The sequence below is a fragment of the Aphidius gifuensis genome, linkage group LG5 (assembly GCF_014905175.1).
Source record: "Aphidius gifuensis isolate YNYX2018 linkage group LG5, ASM1490517v1, whole genome shotgun sequence".
Lineage (NCBI taxonomy): Eukaryota > Metazoa > Arthropoda > Insecta > Hymenoptera > Braconidae > Aphidius > Aphidius gifuensis.
The window spans coordinates 7,627,920-7,649,289 of NC_057792.1; the positions used below are offsets into that span (position 1 = coordinate 7,627,920).

At 23.8% G+C, this 21,370-nt stretch overlaps 1 protein-coding gene across 6 annotated transcripts; it reads right to left on the bottom strand.

Annotated features, from left to right (window-relative positions):
• Positions 1–453: 453 nt before the first annotated feature.
• On the bottom strand, positions 454–21,366 carry LOC122857465 (NAD(+) hydrolase sarm1). Of its 6 annotated transcripts, XR_006374202.1 has the most exons (10): positions 21,008–21,366; positions 8,528–8,596; positions 6,304–6,548; positions 5,925–6,201; positions 5,421–5,588; positions 4,201–4,302; positions 1,359–3,520; positions 1,053–1,280; positions 916–971; positions 454–556 (listed from the first exon to the last, which is right to left on the bottom strand). XR_006374202.1 is itself a non-coding variant. In XM_044159640.1 (9 exons), exons 1-8 carry the CDS (start codon positions 21,107–21,109, stop codon positions 1,085–1,087), a joined length of 3,321 nt encoding a protein of 1,106 aa, XP_044015575.1. In that variant the 5' UTR covers positions 21,110–21,365; the 3' UTR covers positions 454–556; positions 1,053–1,084. The 6 variants fall into 6 exon arrangements, 5 of the variants coding, with proteins under 5 accessions (XP_044015575.1, XP_044015576.1, XP_044015579.1 ...); XM_044159640.1 differs by lacking the exon at positions 916–971 and having other exon boundaries at positions 21,008–21,365; XM_044159641.1 differs by lacking the exons at positions 916–971; positions 21,008–21,366 and adding an exon at positions 15,531–15,883.
• Positions 21,367–21,370: the final 4 nt, after the last annotated feature.

Here is a 21,370-nt window from a genome sequence, read left to right on the forward strand (position 1 = left end):
GATTAATTCTGATTTATTTGATTTTGTTTTTTGACGTGGAATTGGCATTGGACATAAACTATCATAATTTTTCTCAAGTCCATGTGATTTTTCAATTATTTTATTAGCTTCTGTTGGTTTATTGTTATTTGCTAAATTATCTGAATTTATATTCACATTTAATGTACTATTTAAGCCCACAAAATCATCAGATATTCCTAATTTTTCATTTTTGATATATGATACATTTGGTATTGAGTCTTGTTGATGACTAGGATATGACTCAATAATTTTTTCATGATCTGTACATATTTTACCATCAGTTAAAAGTTTATCAAGACTTTTACAATGACTTTTAATTGGTAAAACATTTGACTCTATAATTGATTTATTATTACTATCATCTGATTGATCAATAATTTCTAATGAACGTGATCTATTTGATGATGAACTTGAATGTCGTGGTGGTCTTTCTGGCACAATACTATTTCTTCTTGATTTTCCATGATAAAATTGTATTCTTCCTGTTGTCAATGGTATGTTTATTAGACGTCCAGGACTTGAAGTTTTTCTATATCTGAAAAATTTCAAGTTATTTTATTATTATAATATTTTTTTAAATTAAATTAAAATAATTATACAACATTTAATTACATTTTGCATGCCAATGATATATATACACAACATAAACTGATTTAAAAATAAAAATGAAATGATAATTTCATTTCAAAACAAAAATATTCATAACAAATAATTATTGTTTTGTTGAATGAATGAAAAAGAAAATAAGGTCGACTTATTATACTTCAAGACAATGATCATTACGAATTTGATAAAAATAAATAAATACATAAACACTCAACACGTGTAAAAATATATACAATAAAAATAACAACAAAATTCTTTAAAACATATCAAGTTACATTATTATCTGACCTATTTTTAAACTACTTGTTTATTCAGTATCTTTAAATGTTTTTTCGTGGCTCGTGCTGCATGTAATAAAAATATAATGATATTCAATAAAAATGAAATAATTAAAGTTAATAAAAATATAAAATATGATTAATGACCTGTTTGGAATTGATGTTAGTGGGCCTTCTAGTCAATCTCGTCCATTTGTTGAATCTTTATCACTACCACGACTTTCATTGCTATGCATACGTTGAAAACTTGGTGGTTGTTGTCGTATATTTGTTGTACTACCTGGTGTACCTGGTGTTGTAACATCTTTTGATGTTGCTATGCTTCTTGGTATATTGCTCATTAAATCTATTCGTTGTAATTCACCTCTCATAAACCTTCATAAATAAATAGAATAAAAATAAATGATTAATATATTTATGTTATAAATATTAAATTAATAAATTTATATATACCTTTCTAATTTATCAACACAAGCATCTTGATAATCATGAATCCATCTGACACCATTAAAATGACAAACAGCTCTCATATCTTCTGGTAATTCTTCTGGTTCTGGCCATTGAAAGTTATCAATAATTGGTATAATATTACATTGTGATTGTAATGCAGCAACAATTTCACGATGTACCCAATCTTTACATTCACTATCAGTTGAACATCTATCTAATGCTTTTGGTGTTAATACTAATAAAAAATTTTTAGCTTGTCTTATACTTTGTAATAAATTATTATCAAATTTACCAGCTTCAAGTTTTTCAACATCAATAAATACTGAAAAACCACGTAATTGTAAATGTACTTTTAATAATGATGCTAATTGTGAACCATTTGATCTTCTATAACTAACAAATACATCAAGACTTTTATCTGGACTTTCATTGATACATGAACTAAATTGATTTGATGATATATTTTTAATAGCTTCAAGTATTCTTAATCTATGTATTGAATTTGTAATACTACATTCTTGTGTTAATTGATCTTCAGATATTGTTCTAATACTATCTTTATCAACACCAGCATTTAACATACTATATGTATATATTGAAAATTCTTGTCCAATTTGTTGTAAAAATGTATTTAAATTACCAGTATCACGACTACTATAATCAGCCATTTTTTTTAAATTTTGTAATTCACGTGTAAATCTACGTCTTTTAATACCATTTGTTAAACCAATATCTTCACTTAAATTTGATTCAGTTAATTGTAATAATAAATCACCATCAACACGACTATCAATAAAATTTTGTGCATATTCAGCAAAACCAATTTGTTTAACCCATTCACGTACATCTTCACTTGACCATAATGGTACTTGTTGACTTAATTTATGTGGTACTTCTTCACCAATTAAACGTAATGCTTGTGCAGCATATTTTGATGCAACAGCATTTGGTGAACTAGCAACTTTTTTTAATGCATCAATTGCACCAATTTCACGGAATATTTCAGTATTACCTTGTTGTTTTTTAATACCAGCTTCCATACAAAAATGAAATGCAGCTAAATTTCTAGCTTCTTCACGTTTTGAACTTAATACTGGTACTAATCTTTCAAGCCAATTTTTTGATTGTCCATGTGCATGTGCTAAATTTGATTTAGCAAATTCATATGGATTATGTGATGTTACAAATGGCTCAACTAAATCCAATGTACCTGATTCTAATACAGCAGCTTCAATTTCTTTGTTTGCAACTAATACAGCAATAGCAAGACATGCATAATATTTTATATTATCATCATGATGAAATGCTAATGGAAATAACCATACTGGTACTTTTCTTTTAATCATAAATTCTTGATTTTCAGCACCACCATATAATGATAAATTAGCAAGTGCACCAGCAACATGTCGTAATGTATCAACATCATTTTTACGACATTCAAATAATACAGCTTCAAGACCACCAAGACGTATAACATCACTACATGTACCTTCTGAATGTTTAAATAAATGTTCAAGTATACCAGTACCAACACGTGAATAATCTGAATTTTGATTTTTTGTGCAAACACATGCAACTTCAACAACTTTTTCTAAACCATTTTCAACAACATGTACACGATTTTCAGTTGTTAAACATTGTTCAAGTAATTTTGCTGATGAAAATTGTAATTCATGATCATTTGCAATACAATTTGTCATTAACATATCAAGACCACCACGTGTACGTAATATATTACATAATGTATAACCAAGTTCATGACCATATGTTGGTACTGCCCATGCTTTTCTTATTATTTCATTAACTCTATTTAATAATAATGGTGCTTTACCATTATTATTTGAATCTGTTGATTTTAATCGTTCAACAAATAAATCTAAAAAATTTGAATACTTTGCTCTTGCTTTATCAACATCTTGAGGATTTGAATTTGAACATAAATGATCTAAATCATCAAGTGATAAATTTAATAATTCTTCATCACCAGGACGATTACCATTCATTAATTGATTAACTGCTGCTGCTGCCGTTATCATTGATGATTTTGATGTTGTACCTTTTGCAAATGTCATACTTGATTGTGATGATGTTGCTGTATGTTTTTCATGATTATACATTCCTGATGATGTCATTGTTTGTCGTTGTTGTTGAGCAGCCATTGCTGTCTGTAGAATAAAAATTATTAAACAGATAAATTATTGTTATTGCATGATACTTCAAAGAATTTTATCAATAAAAATATATATAAATGGTCAATGAACTATCTATCAACTCTAAAAAATTATAATTTAAATTCACAGAAAAAATAAAATAAAATTTCCATCGAATTTGCATTAAAAAAAAAAATAGTATTTATACCATTTTCGAATCAAGACTCCACTTTCGCATAATGGCAACGATGTTAACAGTTTGAATCACACACTAACACTGATTTCGAAATAAATAAATAAAAAACAAAAAAACAAAGTAGGCATATTGAAAAAAAAATATTTATTCTTGAAATGATGCTAGCGTTTTTTTTTTTTTTTTATTTCTTGAAAATCAAATAGCCAGAACTAACACGTGTATTTGTACTAAACGTTCAAAGATTTATGTAAAATAGTTAGTTTTAAAAATAGTTGAATCAATGCCAAAAAAAAAAAGACATCAAATTTTTCTTGGAAAAATATCATCATCACACAAAAATGGACCAAAGGTAATAAATGCCTATTGAATTATCATTTGATTAACACGTCTTACTGTTTGTGACTTGACATAAAATTTATCAAAATTCTTATTCTATTTATTGATAAGATTTGAGATAAAATATTACGTAAAATACATATTTTTTTTATTTTTATCTTACCTTTTCAGTGCTAAACGAATCACTCTGAAGTTTCATACTTGTTGCTGCCACATTGTTACTCTCTTGATGTGCCAAATCACCAGTCTTCAATATTTTTTTTTCCTAATTAAAGTAAAAAAAAAACAATTATAATAATTTTAATTACTATTAATTACCTTAAATAAAAAACTATAAATCATTATTTTATTTTATTTGAGACAAAAAATAACTTTCAAGGTTTTAAGTTTTTTTTTAAATATATTTTATATAATATTTAACTTTTTAAAGCATTATTTCAATCAATCTATTTGTTTGAAATAAATAAAAATTGAAGTCATAGTTGTGACTGAGATAACTGCTTTTGATAATTAACAAATTTTTCATCCCGATTGTTCTAATTGATATTAATTTATCAAAAAATATTGACACACGTGCCATTATTATTTACCAGGGTATTTTTTTTTAAACTTTTACCATGTTGAAAATGTCTTTGAATCGTCCATGGCACACTCATATTTTTATTTTTTATTTTACTACTTCATTTATTAAAAAGAAAAAAAAAGAAAAGTGACGAATTGTATTTTGTAAAAAAAGTAACACCAACTGATACACTATGCTAGACACCAGTGCTTAAATATGGATGTAACAAAAATATTGTGAAGTAGTGGCATTTTTCCCCTACCTATATGATTCAGTTAAATTTATTACCAAACACACGTCATATTTGTCTCAATAAAAGTATTCACGCGTTATGTTAAACATTTTAATCCAACAAAAAAAAAAAAAAAAGAAAAACAATTAAGTATATGTTTACCAATGTTATTGCAAGTATTTAATTGTTAAAATAAAAAAAAATACCATTTTTATGATTTCACCAGGTTGAATTAAAATTTTTGGTGATGACTGAGGACTTGATGAACCACCAGGTATAAATTGACGAGGAATTCTCGTGAATTTTGTACCCATTTTTGTGATAACTTCATTAAGATTAAAATTGTTACTGAGATTATTGTGTGGACTGGTCAAAGAAAAGGTTAAAAGTCAAGAGGAACTATAGTGGGGTGGACTTTTTCTATCGATTGAAACCAATGGGCGTTGGTTGCCCATCGCAACCAAGACACTATTTAACAACAATGCTTGTATGTACTAAGTTTTTTTTCAATTGATATATATATTTTTTCTTTTAATGTTTAATTAATTAAAGAAAGAAATAATTGTTAAATTTAAATAATAATACTTACTCGAGCTGATGCAACACTTTTTTCAGCTGAAACACCATCTACTTCAACTCTAGCTCTTGCTGCTGTTGCTGCTGTTTGTTCTTTGTAGGAAACATCACCAGTCATTAGAGCACGCATTTCTGCACTATTTGCTGTTGCTTTTTCAGCACTAAAACCATCAGTCACCACCTTAAAATTATGATAATAATTATTATAAATTAAAATTAAATTATTTTTGTTTTTTAATATAATAACAAAAATAAAATTATTTTTGTTTTAAATTTGATAGTTTCCAATTATATACTATTCAAATATCATTATTAAATATAAATTAATAATGTAGACACATGTGAATATACTATTTATTTAACCGGTAGTTTTAATACTTGAAATAAAATTAGAGGTGTTAATTGAGGTCTCGAGAACTTGGCCTTGATCTAAAGACAATAAATTGTCAGCCAATCACTCATCAACAGTGTTTGTGTTTTTTATATTACATATATATATTTTATTTTATAAATTTACCTTGGTTTTAGATGCACTTGTCATTTTTTTTTGTTCATATTTAAGTGTTTCTTGGCCAGTTGTTAATCCACCAATACTTGATATTTGTGGCATTGTTATTGTTGGTTTCATACTATGTTTTGGAAAATCAAGACTATTACGTGAATTAAGTGATGCTAATGGAGATGAAGTGTTGACTGTTAAACCTGTTGTGCCAGTCACTGGTGGTGGTGTATCTGGATCGGGAAATGTTACTAATGGCTCTGTATAATTATTTTCCTCATCAACGTTTCCATCTCTGTAAAAAACATGAAACAAAAAAGAAAAGTATTTTTATACATTTCATTAAAAATAAAACTAATTATTACTATAAATATTAATAATTATTTATATGACTGACCTGTCAACAAGATTTTCCATACTACTTCGAAGTCTTGATGTGAAATTTGTTGACATATTTTTCATTTCAGATATACCACGTTTTAACTCACTTAAATCGTTTTTCATTGAGCTGGCTTTCATTTCACTCGATGATGATGATGTTAATATCCTCTGTGAGGACTTAGCAACTCTGCTGCTCGTTGTACTGCTGCTACTAATCCTACTGCTACTACTGCTACTTGTCTGACTCTGGTTAGTCAGCATCTGCTCATGTGCAAAAATGTTTAAAATAATTTTTAAGCTTATTAGTCATACATAAATATTTAATGTATATTTTTATATTAAAACATAGACAATCACTTTGGGACTAATTTTTTATTTTTTAATAAATAGTTGCAGTATTTTTTAAATATATATTTAGTGACCATGACTCATGTGACTTGTAACTATACAGAACATTAAGAACGTATAACTATATATATATACTACTGAGATGACTTTGGGTGATCACTTGTCACATTCACAAATTTGTTATTGAATCAACTAGAAAATTTTTGGCAATGACTCTTGCTGATCAAACGCCAGAAATTATTCAAGGTAGAGAGAACGAGAGATAGAGAAAATTAGATTTTTTTTTTTTATATTCAAATTAATTAATGCAATGTTTAATTAGTTGCTTTCATTTTTTTTTTTATAATATAATTTTAATAAATTAAAAATAGTTGGATTTTAAAAATAGTTTTTAAGAATAATAATAAAATGATTTTTAGTGTGAATCATTTTTGAGAAATTATCAATTTAAAAAAAAAAAAAAAACAATTTATATATTTATGCATACTTTTAAAAATATAAAAATGTTGGAAAACAACTAATAAACATCACAATTTCCGTGAAATCTTTGTAAATTCAATGTGACAAAGTTTTAGTTTTCTATTTCAATTTTATGACGTAAATTTTTATTTTTAGTTTTGAGGTTTAAAAAAATAATATATATATTTAAATTTATTAATTAATTTTTTATGAATGTAATATGTAAAAACACAAAATATTTATAAATCGAAGAAAATAAAAATGAAAAAAACAATAAAATTCATAGAAATTATTTGATTAAGATTGTTATTATCAATCCTAATATTCTGTTTGATATTATTATTCATTTTCTATTTTTATAATTTGAAAAAAAAAGAATTATATTAAAAAATTGAATTTATTTAAAAATATTAAAAATATTTTTCGACAAATGTCAAATGAAAAATAATTATAACAAAATAAATGTCATTTTTTTATCGAATTAATTTAATGAAATAGATTTATTATTAATCTATGTCAATAAATATCAGGATGCTATGCTGTTATAATATTTGTGCTGTTAACAGGTCAAATAAATTTGATCGATAAATTAAAAAATTGTCCAAGTAATTTGATGTCATCATTTATAATGATATTGGCAATTTAAATGCCAACTTAACACATGATCATTCGGATTCATAAAAATTTCATTGGGATACTTTGATTGAGATATTTGCATTGTCAGTATTTTATTGATATACCAGTGATGTAACATATCACCAAGACTAAAAATTGTTGTAAATTTTGTATTCCAAAAAAAATTAAATGCTCAACTCGTGGTGAAAAGTGATTAAAATAAGTAAAATAAATTAAAAATAATATCAACTAAATTGATTAATAAATAATTATTTTGTTTCATCAGTCGAAAAGTTAGAAATAAATTAAAATAAAAAGAGCTTAGAAACAACTTTATAAGCATTTAATATATCAACTGGTGAACTACATGGTAGCATACAAGGTGCATAACTATTTTTTATTGTAAGATTTGTAAGTAAATTATTTGGTGGCTGATCACTCAAAAATACATGATCAATAATCAAAAATTATTAATCACATCAACAGAGACATAATGTTAATATTAGCTTGGACAACTAAAAGATATTTATCAACTTACTTTTGTTACTTTTCTTTGTAACAAAATTGCCAAAAAGAAAATAAGTCACAAAATGCGGAATGACTATTGATATACTTATAATCACGAAATTAAATAGATGAAAAATATTTTAAAGCCATGTTTTCCCAATATTACATAAAAAAAATTTATTAATAACTTAAAAGATTTATTAATTTTTATATTAATGTGATTATAAATTAATAAATCTAAATCTATAAAGTTGATGACGATGGTTTTTATTTTTCAAATAAAATCAAAAAAATTTTATAAAAGTTATCACCTGTCCGGATGTTGTGATCTCAGGATGATTTTGAAAACTCGATTCTCCAGTCATCAAATTATCTTGACTCTTAAAATTTTCCATTACCGCATATAATCACCCGAAAATTCGACCATGAAAAAAAAAAGAAAAAAAAAAATTAAAATTAACAAAAAAAAAAAAAAAATACAACTTTTTTTAATTTTTACACATATATAATTTTGTTGTTATATAAATTGATGTTTTTTATTTATTCCACACAAGATAGTGTATTTTATAAATTTAGAAAAATAATAATTATATTGAAAAAAATTTCGAATGGTCTATTCACACTGAATGATTGAGTGACGAGATTATACGATTCACCATGGCTCCTAAAGAGCCTCCAACTAACACGACTCACATAGTTCAAAAAAAAAAACATAGCCAAAAATAATATAGTAGCCAAAGGAATAAAAATTACAAATTTATAATCCGTTTTTACGATTATAAAGTCTGCAGACTTTACATGTATATAGATGGACCTTTTTTTTTAACTGATTTTTTTTTATATCGAGTCGGTTGAAATGAGGACTTATTTGTGAGATAAATTTCGATAATTAATAGTCAAAAGTAACAACAAAAGTTAACAATTGACTTCTTTAAAGTTTACAAATAAATATGGCATGTTTGAATTTTGATCACACATTGGGCTGAGCACAAAATCGATACAGTTCCATTTCGAAACCGATAGGAAACTGCAGTCTTTTTCGCCTGTTCCAACTAACTATAACAATTTCAATAACAACTTCTTTGATTCCCTTTAATTTCCATTGATTCCCCGTGTCATTTTAGAAGTCAACTCACCAAAAAATGACGAGAACTATACTAAGTGGCCTAGCAGTCAATTGGCTTCTCGAAAGTTTTATTTTAAAAATTTCTACTGTATTAAAATTCTATCGATAAATCATAAAACACAAAATATTTACCGGATATTTATTTAACATATATAAAAATGACAAAGAAGCAAAGGATTTTTAAAAAAAAGTTATAAAAAATCCCAGAAACTCACATTGAAATTACAATCTGTTGACGCCTCCACAAATCGTCTCGACGTCTCGATGTCATAACCATTCGACCCACGCAAAAATAAAGAAATAATATGTACACAATTTTTTTTTTTTCTTTTATATTTTAGATTTAAATTCCCTTCTATTTGTTGCTTTTCATGCAAGAAACATTTTAACAGTAATATATAACTTTTATTTTTAAAAAAATATAATCAGCCAGGACAATGAACATTTTTTAAACACAAACGTTATGTCCCCAGATCCATAATATATAAAACCAAACACTCACAAACACACGCACTTTTTGATCATAAATAATACTCAGATCTCCTTCAAAATAAAAACCGACATAGCACCGATAACGTATGCAAACAAAATTTCACACAAAAAAAAGTAGAAAAAATAAATTTAATATTAAATTTTAATACTTTATATTTTTTATATAAAAAAACTATCCATATATGCAAAAATTTCTTTGTAATTATTACTTTAATTAGTATAAAATAAAAAAAATTAATTATATTTAAAAAACAATGTAGCAACAGGCACACAACCTTGACACAATTTTCGATGCGTGGCCCTTACTCAGGATTTATTCATCTAATATAATTGATAACTTTTTTTTTTATATTAAAAAAAAAATTTTATAAAGTTTTTTAAATGATAAAGATGTTGTCAAGGATAAATACTTGTTTATATATTTTTATTGCAATATAACATTATTCGTTTATTTATTTATTTAATGTTTTTTTTTTTTTTTTTATTATTTAAAATATTATCAACTGTAATTTTTATTAGACCAAAGAATTTACAAGCACGATAAGAAGATAAAAAAAAAGAGACAGAGTTTTTTTTTATCTGTGAAAATTATTAAGAATTTGATAAGAATAAATTTACGTATCGCCAACGGCAAAATAACAAGGCGCGACTGAATATACAAATACATGTAGGAGCGTACAGTCGTTCTATTCTACATACATTATTCAAGTGAACATACGATGTCCGCGCTTTAACACACGTGGCGGTAAAATACGCAAGTTTAGTTACGCAAGGTAATAATAATACTGATCTCGTAAAATTGTGTGTGTGTGTGTATGTTTAAATACGTCATAGTTCCGGTATTCGATATATAATAAAAATAAAAAAATGAATTAATTAGTGCTAACATTTTGTAAAAAAAAAGTTTTGTTGAAAGTAAATCACAGCGTCAAACCGCAAGTAGAAACAGATAGTAAATTCAGCAATATTTAATAAAAATTTTTTTAACTACAAGCGTAAATATGTGTTCCGTCTTTATCCCTGTGTGTTAACTTTGATATTAATTATCTAAAAAAAAAAACTAGCACGAAATTCAGCAAAATAGATATTTATTCTGGCTTTTATTTGCGACCAAAAATTCAATAACGGGAAATTCATTTAACTTTCAACCTTAAAGTCCATAAATCTTTTTTTTTTTTTATTAAATTTTAATGCACTTTTATTGATTTTAAAATGTATCCAAAAATTGTAATTAAGCTTTCTTTTTATATTAATTTTTAATTGTTACCAAATAAATTTTTAAAAATGTATAAATTTTGAAATTTGGACTTTTATAGATATTTAAAAATAATGACAGTTTTTTTGGACGGAATATAAAAAAAACGAGGTAAGTAAATGAAAATGAACGCATTGGTTTTTTGATCAAGAAACGAAACTGGAATGTTGTTTGGCTGGTATGCAACAAAAGAGAATGGAAGACGAGTATCATCGACCGTTTCAATACCAACGAAATACATTTTTTCTGACGTACAGAAATTCCAATTTTTTTATTTTTTTTACAATCAAACAAAATTACAATATTACTCACTGTTTATATCTGTCGTTTTATACGTATTTTTATAGGAAATGGTTAATTTTTTTAATGATAAAAATTTAATTTACATGGGAGAGCATTGATAAAAATAAATAAAAAAATAAAAACTTACAGATTCAAAGTTTTTTTCCAGATCGTAAACACGTCTGTTTACAAAATTATTCTTTTGCACATCCATTCATTAATATTTAATTTTAAAACAATTTTCAATGGTATAATAATTAATTAAAATTAATATACAGATAATTATTTTAATTTTGTTTTGTTATGTTTTTCACGTGCAAATTATAATATTCACATTTCTTCTTCCAAAATTACGTGTCACGAAAAGTACGATTATTAATAAATTATAATAATTAATATGTATTTATTTATTTATCAAAATATACAGAGAAAAGAAAAACAATTGAGTCTGTTTGACTCGAGAAACTTTGTATGACTGTTGTGAAATCAGCTGTGACCACACCGTTTTAATTCTTATGAAGGTATACCCGATGCATGATTCATCGTGAGTAAACTATATGAACAGTCGTTATATGAAGAAAACTCGTACAGGTGTGTGTACATAATAAAAATCATTTCTCAAACATCAAAAAACATGAGGAGTCAAAAATGAAGTTTGTCGAAATTTAATTCACCTATAGCTATTTTAATTCACCGACAAACTTATCTCATAATGAATTTTTAATTTTTTTTTCATCAATCATCTCATCATTTTGCACATTACATCAACATAAATTTTATTTTATGTGAACTTTTAAATTATTTTTGAATAAAAACTTGTTTTTATCATATGCATAATAATTTTTTTTTTTTTTTTTCAATTTTAATTATTCAATTTTTGCATGAATGATATATATGTATATCGTTACTATATTATGAAATATGATAACTCTTGTTCCTATCTCAACATCAAGAAGATAAATAAAAACAATATGAAAAATAAAAAAATCAGAGTTTAAAATCACTGGCGTCTCTTCGTCATCCGATGAGTGCGTGACTCATTCCTCGTGTGTCTCGACACGCTCCAACATTCTCCTTCTCATCGTCATTTTAACCATCACCCAAGACATGTATTTTTTTATCTTATTTTAGAATTTTTTTTTTTTTTAATTTGCCAAGTTCGGTATGTTCTTTCTTTTTTTCCACTCATACAGTACCAAGAAAACGATTTAACAAAAAAAAAAAAATATCAAATCGTTACCTTGTTATCTACTTATATCAATTGACATCAGAATAAAAAAAAATTTATTAGAAAATAAAACTAATATTATCAATAATATACTTTTTTATATACATATTTAAGCATAGTTGTTTTTTTATATTGAGTTATCAGTTTAAAAAAGACTGAAAGATTTTAAACTATTATTTCAGATTTTAGCAAATTTTTTACTCTTATTTTTATATATGGTTATTTAATATTTTTATAAATAAAAATATAAAACGTCCTTGTACTTCCGGTTACTGTGAATCACGTTCATTCATCCGGTCTTTCATTCATTCCCCCTTCCTACGACCAATTTCTTATCAATTACGTAACAAGATCCAAGAAAATGTCAGACAAATTATTCTATGAATTTATGTTTTGAGTCAACATGTAAAAATAACATGTGTATTTTATATTTTTTTAATATTGTTATAATGTTTAATAAATAATAGAAAAATTATTTTTTAAATAAATAGTAGAGATGTCTCTTTCACTGTGTTTTTTTTTCGATTGGTTTAGAGTATATCTCCTCTCTTTTTATCACATATTTGTGTGAGTCATTCAGGTATATACATATTTTTCTTTTTAACCTTTATCCTCATCATTAAAGATGAAACAATTTTGAATTGAGCGATACTTTTTAAAGTTATTTTACATTATATTTTACAGTTTAAAATTTTTTGACTATCAAAAATGATAAATTAACGTTTTTTCTGAGTTTAATTTTGAGTAATATGTTTTACATTTTCTTTGTTTTAATTTAATACACAAGCCTTCAAGTTAAAAAAACTTGTATAAAGAAATGAATACTTATTAATTTATTAATTAGCTTTTTATAGTATACATTTTTATAATTTCTTTATAATAAATAGTATATCAAGTACCTTGAAATGATTTCTCGAAAATTTAAGGATATAAAACACTAGCTTTCTCTCTGGATGTGCTAATTGTGAATGGAATTCAGATTCCAAAAATAATAATAATAATTATTCATTTATTTTATTAAATTATTATTTTAATAAATGAAAAAAATTTTTTAAAAGTTATATGATGTTAAATATTCGATATAGTTATATTTTTAAAATACTCATTAAAAAATAAAAAATTATATTTCTCTAAGCTTTATTATCTATCTAATGAATAAAAGTTGAAATTAAAAAAAAATATAATTAAAACTATAATTTTTTTTTGTTCACTATATGCTACTTTTTTTTGTTTTGGTAACGAACAATGGTGATAATGAATTGAAGAGTTTCCGGTGATGAATTGCTCTCAATTATTTTGAGAGCATAGGGTCATGAATAATATACAAGACACATATATAGTTGTAAATAAAAGTCAGTCTTCTTTGACTCGTGTGACAATTAAGGGTCCGGATGCAATAACTCGATGATGGCAGTAATATATCTTGACGCTCACAAAGTATATCAAGTTTCTTTCCTTATTAGTATCACGCATTCAATTGTAAATTTAATAACTAAATAGTATATTTATATTATTAAAATTTGATATCTACAAATATAACAAATTCTTCATTAAAAAAATTGGTCTCAATCATTATTATTTTTATTATTAATAATAATAATTCAAAAATTCTCAATACAAGATATATAAATCTATAAATAATTTTAGACATAAATTAACCAAGGAATTTTATGTTAACCCCTTATCGTTTGATAAGTTGAAAAAGTACTCGAAAATCTAGGTCTAATGGGTTTTATATATTTATAAATAGACTGGGGCTTTCTGGTTCGTATATATTTTCGTGTACGATATGTGTTGAAAACACATTGAAATTAAATTCTAGAAATATAAGAAAATTTATAATAAATATACCAGTAAGTTTAAAATTATTATTTAATATTTTATTATCAATTAATTAATAAATAATTGATAATTTTCTATTTACAAATTTAAAAAAAATAATTTTAGTTTTTTAAATTTATATAAAATTAAAATATAAAAATAATATAATTATTAAAAATTGTCATGATTTATTAAGAGTGTAACAAGACTAATAATATATAGAAAAAAAAATATGTTTTTAAAATATAAACATGTGGATGATAATAATAATTGGAATTATTTTGATTTTGGGATGAAAGTGCATAAAAATAAAGATAATTAATAAAAATATAATAAAATAATTTACAATAACTCAATAGATGTTATAGTAATACTACATTATTATTAATTTTAATTTTTTTAATAAACAATTTGATTATTGTAAAATAGCAACTGCAAAACACATGTTATATATTTTTTATTTCAGTTTTGTTTAAAAAAAAAAAAAACATATTTTCTAATTGGCTTTGAAGCGTGAATGCTATCAAGTTTTAGTTAACATGTATAAATATTATCGATACATTTTTAAAGAATATGTGAATGTACTGTCAAGTGTTGGAACAAAATAAAAAATTTATTATTGGATAAAAACAGGATCATAAGATGTGATTATAACGAGTTTACTTGCCTCAATTGTAAATGTCAGTAAACAAGTAAGTAAATTTTTTTCATTTTCAATATAATCAACTTATTTTATTCCTCCAACATTTTTTAATGAGTAATCAACAATGGTTGTTGATTTTTTTATTTTTAGTTTGTATAAATAATGACATAGATTAAATTTTTGACATAAAAAAAAAAGTTTTTTAAATTTCTTTTTATCAATATATTTATGACGTTTTTTTAAATGTTTAAAAAAATATATTTATAATATTTTTTTTTTCAAGCAACGATATATAAATGTCAGAGACATAAATTATATTTTTTTTTTTTATAATTGTCATGAGCATAACAATTAATAATATTTATAAAAATAACAACACAGTAAACTAAAAATAATTTCTATCTTTATATTGGAGTATTTTAAAAATTTGTTTTTAACGTAACAGTTATTTTTTTTTTTCTGTTTACCTTTGAATGATTATTATTAGATGAAAATTTTCTTCGTAGTGTTGGATCGCACGACGACATTATAATGCTTTTGTTGATAACCATTGCACCGTGATAACCAAAAATAAAAATAATAAAATTCCTTGTATTTTAATTTTGACGTCACACTTCTTGTCTTGAATATTGACGTTGACAATATTATTATTTTCAAGGCTCAAGGCCCCTTTAATCCCATTGATAATATATTTACAAAAATAATACACAACATTAAACTTAAAATTATCAAAATAATAACATTAACAATACACTTTTTGATATAAATTATATTATTCTTTTGTTTAACGGTATTATTACGACAGCTCACTCACACGCAATTGTAGAATAACACTGAGACTGCGCTCAAGCCTGTCACTTATAAGTTATAATCTCCCTCTTTCTTTGTGTAAACCAATAAAATATAATAATTTTATACGCATGCGCAAAACAATATGTGTGTTTCGAGTCGAAACTTTCGACCTTCTAAACTGTTCAAACACACTGAATTCATATCTCTTTATTCCTCGAATTTTTTCTATGATTATTAAAGATAAATAAATATATTCAAACTTGATAATAATTAATTTTAAAAATTCTAGAATTTTTTCTATTTTTTTAACATTCTATTAATTGATTTTATTTATTTTTAGTACAATTTTCAAGTGGCTAGATAAATATATGATTTAAATTATTTTTTTTCATATAATAAATTGAAAAAAAACTAAAATTTAGATGGAATTTTGTTTACTTTAATTACAGGTAAAAAAAATATAATAACAGCTACATTATTAATTGAAAAAAAAAACAAAAAATTAATCTCATTTGAAAATAAAAATATTGTTTTTATTTTTTAACATATTGAAATTGATTGTTTATTTTTATTTTTTCTAGGAAATTTTATACGTGGGATTAAAATATTACAAATGTAAAATGAATAATTATTTTTATACTGTGATTTCGGCCGAGGTCTCATTCACGACCCGTGCAAAAAAAGCTTGATTAATAATCAAAATAATAATAATAATAAATTATTAAAAATTATATATAAAAAGACAAAGGACAACGATGGAATGTAACACAAAGTGATTGATGCCTCTTTTATGATTTTTTTTTCATCACGTTTTACTTTATTATTCAAAAAAAATTGCGTAAGAAATATTTCATATATAAAGCTGGAACAATGCTAAATTTTTATTTTTATAAATTCTAATAATACATATATAAAGTTAAATTTAATTCTTATTATTTTTGAAAGTAAATATTAAAAAAAAAAACTAATATTAATTTATATTTTTATTTATAAACTCGTGATAAATAATAATTGGACAAGGAAATTATAAAATATACAGTAGTTGACACTTCGAGTCTATTACAATTGTAAATATGACAGAAGATCATGATAGATTAAATAAACTAGACAGTTGATTGGATGGTTTTTTGCTAATTATTACACTAGACAGAAACTTCCGAATTAAGAACACAGTCGTAAAATAATAAAAAGTTAAAAATACAAGACAATAATCAAGATTATCATTATTCATTATTATAGTTTATCACCATTTTTATATTAAACTTTATTATTATTTATATTTTTATTGTTATCCTTATTAAATTAAACTGGTTGGCAATTTTTGCAGTAGAATTTTAAACTCGCAGTATAGAAATATTCGTCTGCTTTTAGCGGACTTTTTAAAAAACCTTTTTTTTTGTTTTTATAAATTTCAATAGTATATATTTAATTTAATTTATTATATTATACTATATTTTTTTATCTTTATTTAAAAAAAAACATCATAATTTTTTATTTCAATATATATATGAATTAAAGTTTGTTGAATATTTCTTGCATTTTTTTTAATCATAAAAATTTGATAAAAGTAGGTCAAAATTATCACGATGTCGCACATATTTTTCCTCATTCATTTTACATTAATTTTTTCATGATGCTAAGATCAGCAAATTTGAAACTCAGGACGTAAATGCATGTTATTTATATATCACGGTTCACTTCAGTATATACAATACGTATAAAAAAAAAAATAAAAATAACAATAAACAAAGCAAATGTCAAGAAAAAAAAAAAGCTAGTGATAAAACCGGCCTAATTATTTAAACAGTATACGTGTTAAGGAACTGGCCGTTGAACCTGCAGGGGATGTTGCAGGTATCTTTGAAATATAGAACCTTTTTTTTTTTTTATTTAAACCCTTAAATTTATTTATTAAAAATAAATCAATCCTCATTAAAGCCTAAAAGATGCACACATATCTATGAGGTAGCTGTCTAGATACGCCTGTTTTTAATCCAGTCACACTTTTCATAATTATAATATTAATTTCATAATAAATAACCGTCATCGATACATTGTTTTAATATAAATTTGAAATAATAATATTAATGAAATTATTATTACTCTTACATGTTAAAAAAAGGTGAAATTCAAGGCTCATGACAAAAAAAAAATACATATTCTTCTACTTGAATCTATAAAGAAATTAATATATATTATTTATATAAATACTCTCAAAACATACAACCCTTTTCAAATGCTTATATGGCATGTTTAAATAGAAATTAACTTTGAAGTAAAATAAATTTAAGATTAATCAGAGAGTGAGATTTCAGGCGCCTCAATAAAACACTGAGATCCCGGTCCGCCCACCTGGTAAGTGATAATAATTTACTTTGAAAACTATATACATACATCTCTTATATTCATCTGAAAAATTAAAAATTAAAAAAAAAAACCATTTCTGATATTCAATTCTAAAAAGGATTTGACTTGTCAAGTATAAGTGAATTACGATTAAAACCTGAAGTCAAATGACTAGATTTTTTTTTTTTTTTCCTGCAGACAATTATAAAAATAAAAATACAAAATATCTTGCGGTCATATAGATTTAATTTTCCAGACAAGACATAGAGATTTTGATAAATTATAAAATGAAAATATTCATTAAAACAATTAAAATGTAGTTGCGAATATAAGTAGAAAAATATATAAAAAGATTTATCTATTTTGATGATGGCTGATGGCATAAATACGGTCATGGATATCAGGCTTTTGTAAAAAAAAAAAAAAATTAAACTCAGACATAAGTTTATAATAAAATGAATAAAATAATAAAATATTAAAAGAAAATAACATATGTGGATTATGAGTGTTTAACTGATGATGATTGATGACTCGTTTACCTTTCATTATGAAATCAAAGTGTGATATTTAAATCTATTAAAATTCACAAAGTTATAAAATTAAAAAAAAATCCCTATACAGTTTTCCACAATGTTTCAAGTATTTTTTTTTAATTCATAAGAAAAATTTATTACTATTTTAATCTTGAAAATGAAAAAAATTGTAAACCTTTTTCTTAAATTTTATTATCAGCTGTGTATTTATGAAAATATGACTCTGGATAATGCTCGAGCCTTATCAGATCTGGATAATTTTGTAGCGGAGTAATTACAGAGTCCTATTCAATACTATTTTTATTAAATGGAATATTTATTTAAATTGTAACAATAAACTTTACTCAGTGGGCGAAATACTAAATCTGGAAAGACACCTCAGGTATTATATCTATTGTCTATTTGAAAATATAACTACATAAAATTGCCACACGCACACAATGTTCAAATAAATAATTAATAAATGTTTTATTTGCTTAAGAATAATGCCACTTATCAATTTCAAAAATTGTGTAGGCGAATAAATGACTATCATATTAAATGCAATAAAAAATTAAGAGTTATAAAAATCTTTTGAAATAAATTTTTAAGATTATTTAAAATGATAATTAAATTATTAAAAATATAATTTTTCATTTAAATAAATATAAATAATAATACAAAAAGAAACAAGATGTGTTTTTCTTTTTTTTTTTTTTTTTTTCTTTTATTCTAAAAAAAAAAAATAAATAAATAAAATGCGTCCTCAAAATAGCATAGACGTCGGGGCGCAGGTCAACTTCTATTTTCATGTTTTTTTAGTTACCCTGAAAATAGAACCTCCACAAAAAAAAAAATTTAACAAAAGAAAAAAAACGTTTCAAAGTTTATAAAGAAAAAAAAAAAACTGCATAATTCTTGAAATATTAAAATGAAAAAGCGTGATCAAAGTACGAATGAATAAATAAGGGTAATTAGTTAAAGTGAAAAAAAAAAAATTTACAGGACACTGACACTTGAAAGGTTGACCAAGTGTCGCTTTGAAACAAAAAATCATGAATGAAAAGGAAATATAATATTAAAAATAAATAAATAGAATAATAAAAAAAAAAATCAAAGTAAAAGTAGACTTACATATCGAATTGAACCAAGTGCAATAGGTGTCGATAATTCATCGGTCATGATAAAGAACAAAAACCGATATATCGTTATAAACTTAAAGACCGGTTTTTAAAAAGCAAAAAAGATCGCATCCGGTCGCCCACGTTTTTCATATACACACATTATCATTGTGTTAAAAATCATGCGTGTATATATACGCATAGAAATTAAATGAAATAAAAAATTATAAATGTATATATCATATATTTTATATTATGGCTTTGACTTTTTATATACTTCATATTTAAGCCGGTTTTCCATTCATATCGACGACCCACTTGCTCTTCGTTCTATTTATTATACAATTTTTTAAAAAATTTAAACATAAAGTGAGCAAACATAAAAAATCTTAGCAACACACAAAGAGCAATTAGAATAATGATGATTTTTTTTTGTCATTTAGCAAATAAACTTTTTTGCAAAACTCATTATTAATTAATTCAGACTTTTTAGAAATTTTAAAAATAGCCTTGAATTGATTGATGATGATATAAATTATATTTTTTTTATAAAATATAAAAAAAATGATTGTAAAAAATTTATATAGATATAATATTTAAACTAAAAAATAAATATATAAATATTTTTTTTAATTTAATTAATAAAAAATATTTTTTATATTTTATTGTAATATAAAAAACTAGCTTTTATATATTATTTAATATTAAATTATATAATTTATTCAACATGTTATGAAATATAAATATAATATTTATACAAAAATAAAAACATTATTATTTTATCATTAAAATAAATATTGACTATTTAATTTATAAAAAATGAACACTTAAAAATAATGCATCTTTGGGTTATTTTAAAACGATAAGAAAATGCAATGATATATTTATATCCAAAGCTCTAGAGCATGCCACTCAAACAGTATTTTTTTTTAATTTTATTATTTTCTTAAATAACCCAATAATATATCGCACAATTTTTTTCAATTTACTTACAAATAAAGCTGCAATAAAAAATAAAATAAAAGAAAAAAGGAAAATATAAAAAATAATATTAACAAAAATATCAAAAATTAAAAATAGATTTAAAGTCCAACGACCTCCGCCATTTTGATTATTATTTATATTTAAAATTAAATTTACTATATTCATAAAAAAAGGTTTTAATTAACTTACAAAATGTTCTCTGTTATCTAAGGGATCACGACTTCCGACTTCCGGATCAGTGATACTTCGCCGAAAAGGTCGGGATTCCCTTGTTGCAATTGTAGTCCTCATTTCATCGTTGAATATTTTTATTAATTTGAATTATTATTTAAACTTTTTTTTTTTAAATTACAATATTCGACACAATTTAAAAAACAAAATTTATAAATCACTTTATTATCTATCCTAAAGTTTTTAAACATAATAGTTTTAAATTATATTTACGTTTATAATATATTTATTGATATAACTTGGATAAATCTTTTTCAAAAATTATGATAAATAAGTATGTGGTAAATTCGACATGGCGTCGCGAACATTACTAAAAGGAAT

Excerpts from the sequence above, each read along its gene's own strand:
- LOC122857465 (XM_044159640.1), bottom strand. The coding sequence starts at position 21,109 with ATGAGGACTACAATTGCAACAAGGGAATCCCGACCTTTTCGGCGAAGT. Across the intron at positions 3,521-4,200 it reads ATTCGTTTAGCACTGAAAAG|ACAGCAATGGCTGCTCAACA; the intron begins GTAAGATAAAAA and ends TTTATTCTACAG. Across the intron at positions 1,281-1,358 it reads TGTGTTGATAAATTAGAAAG|GTTTATGAGAGGTGAATTAC; the intron begins GTATATATAAAT and ends TTATTTATGAAG.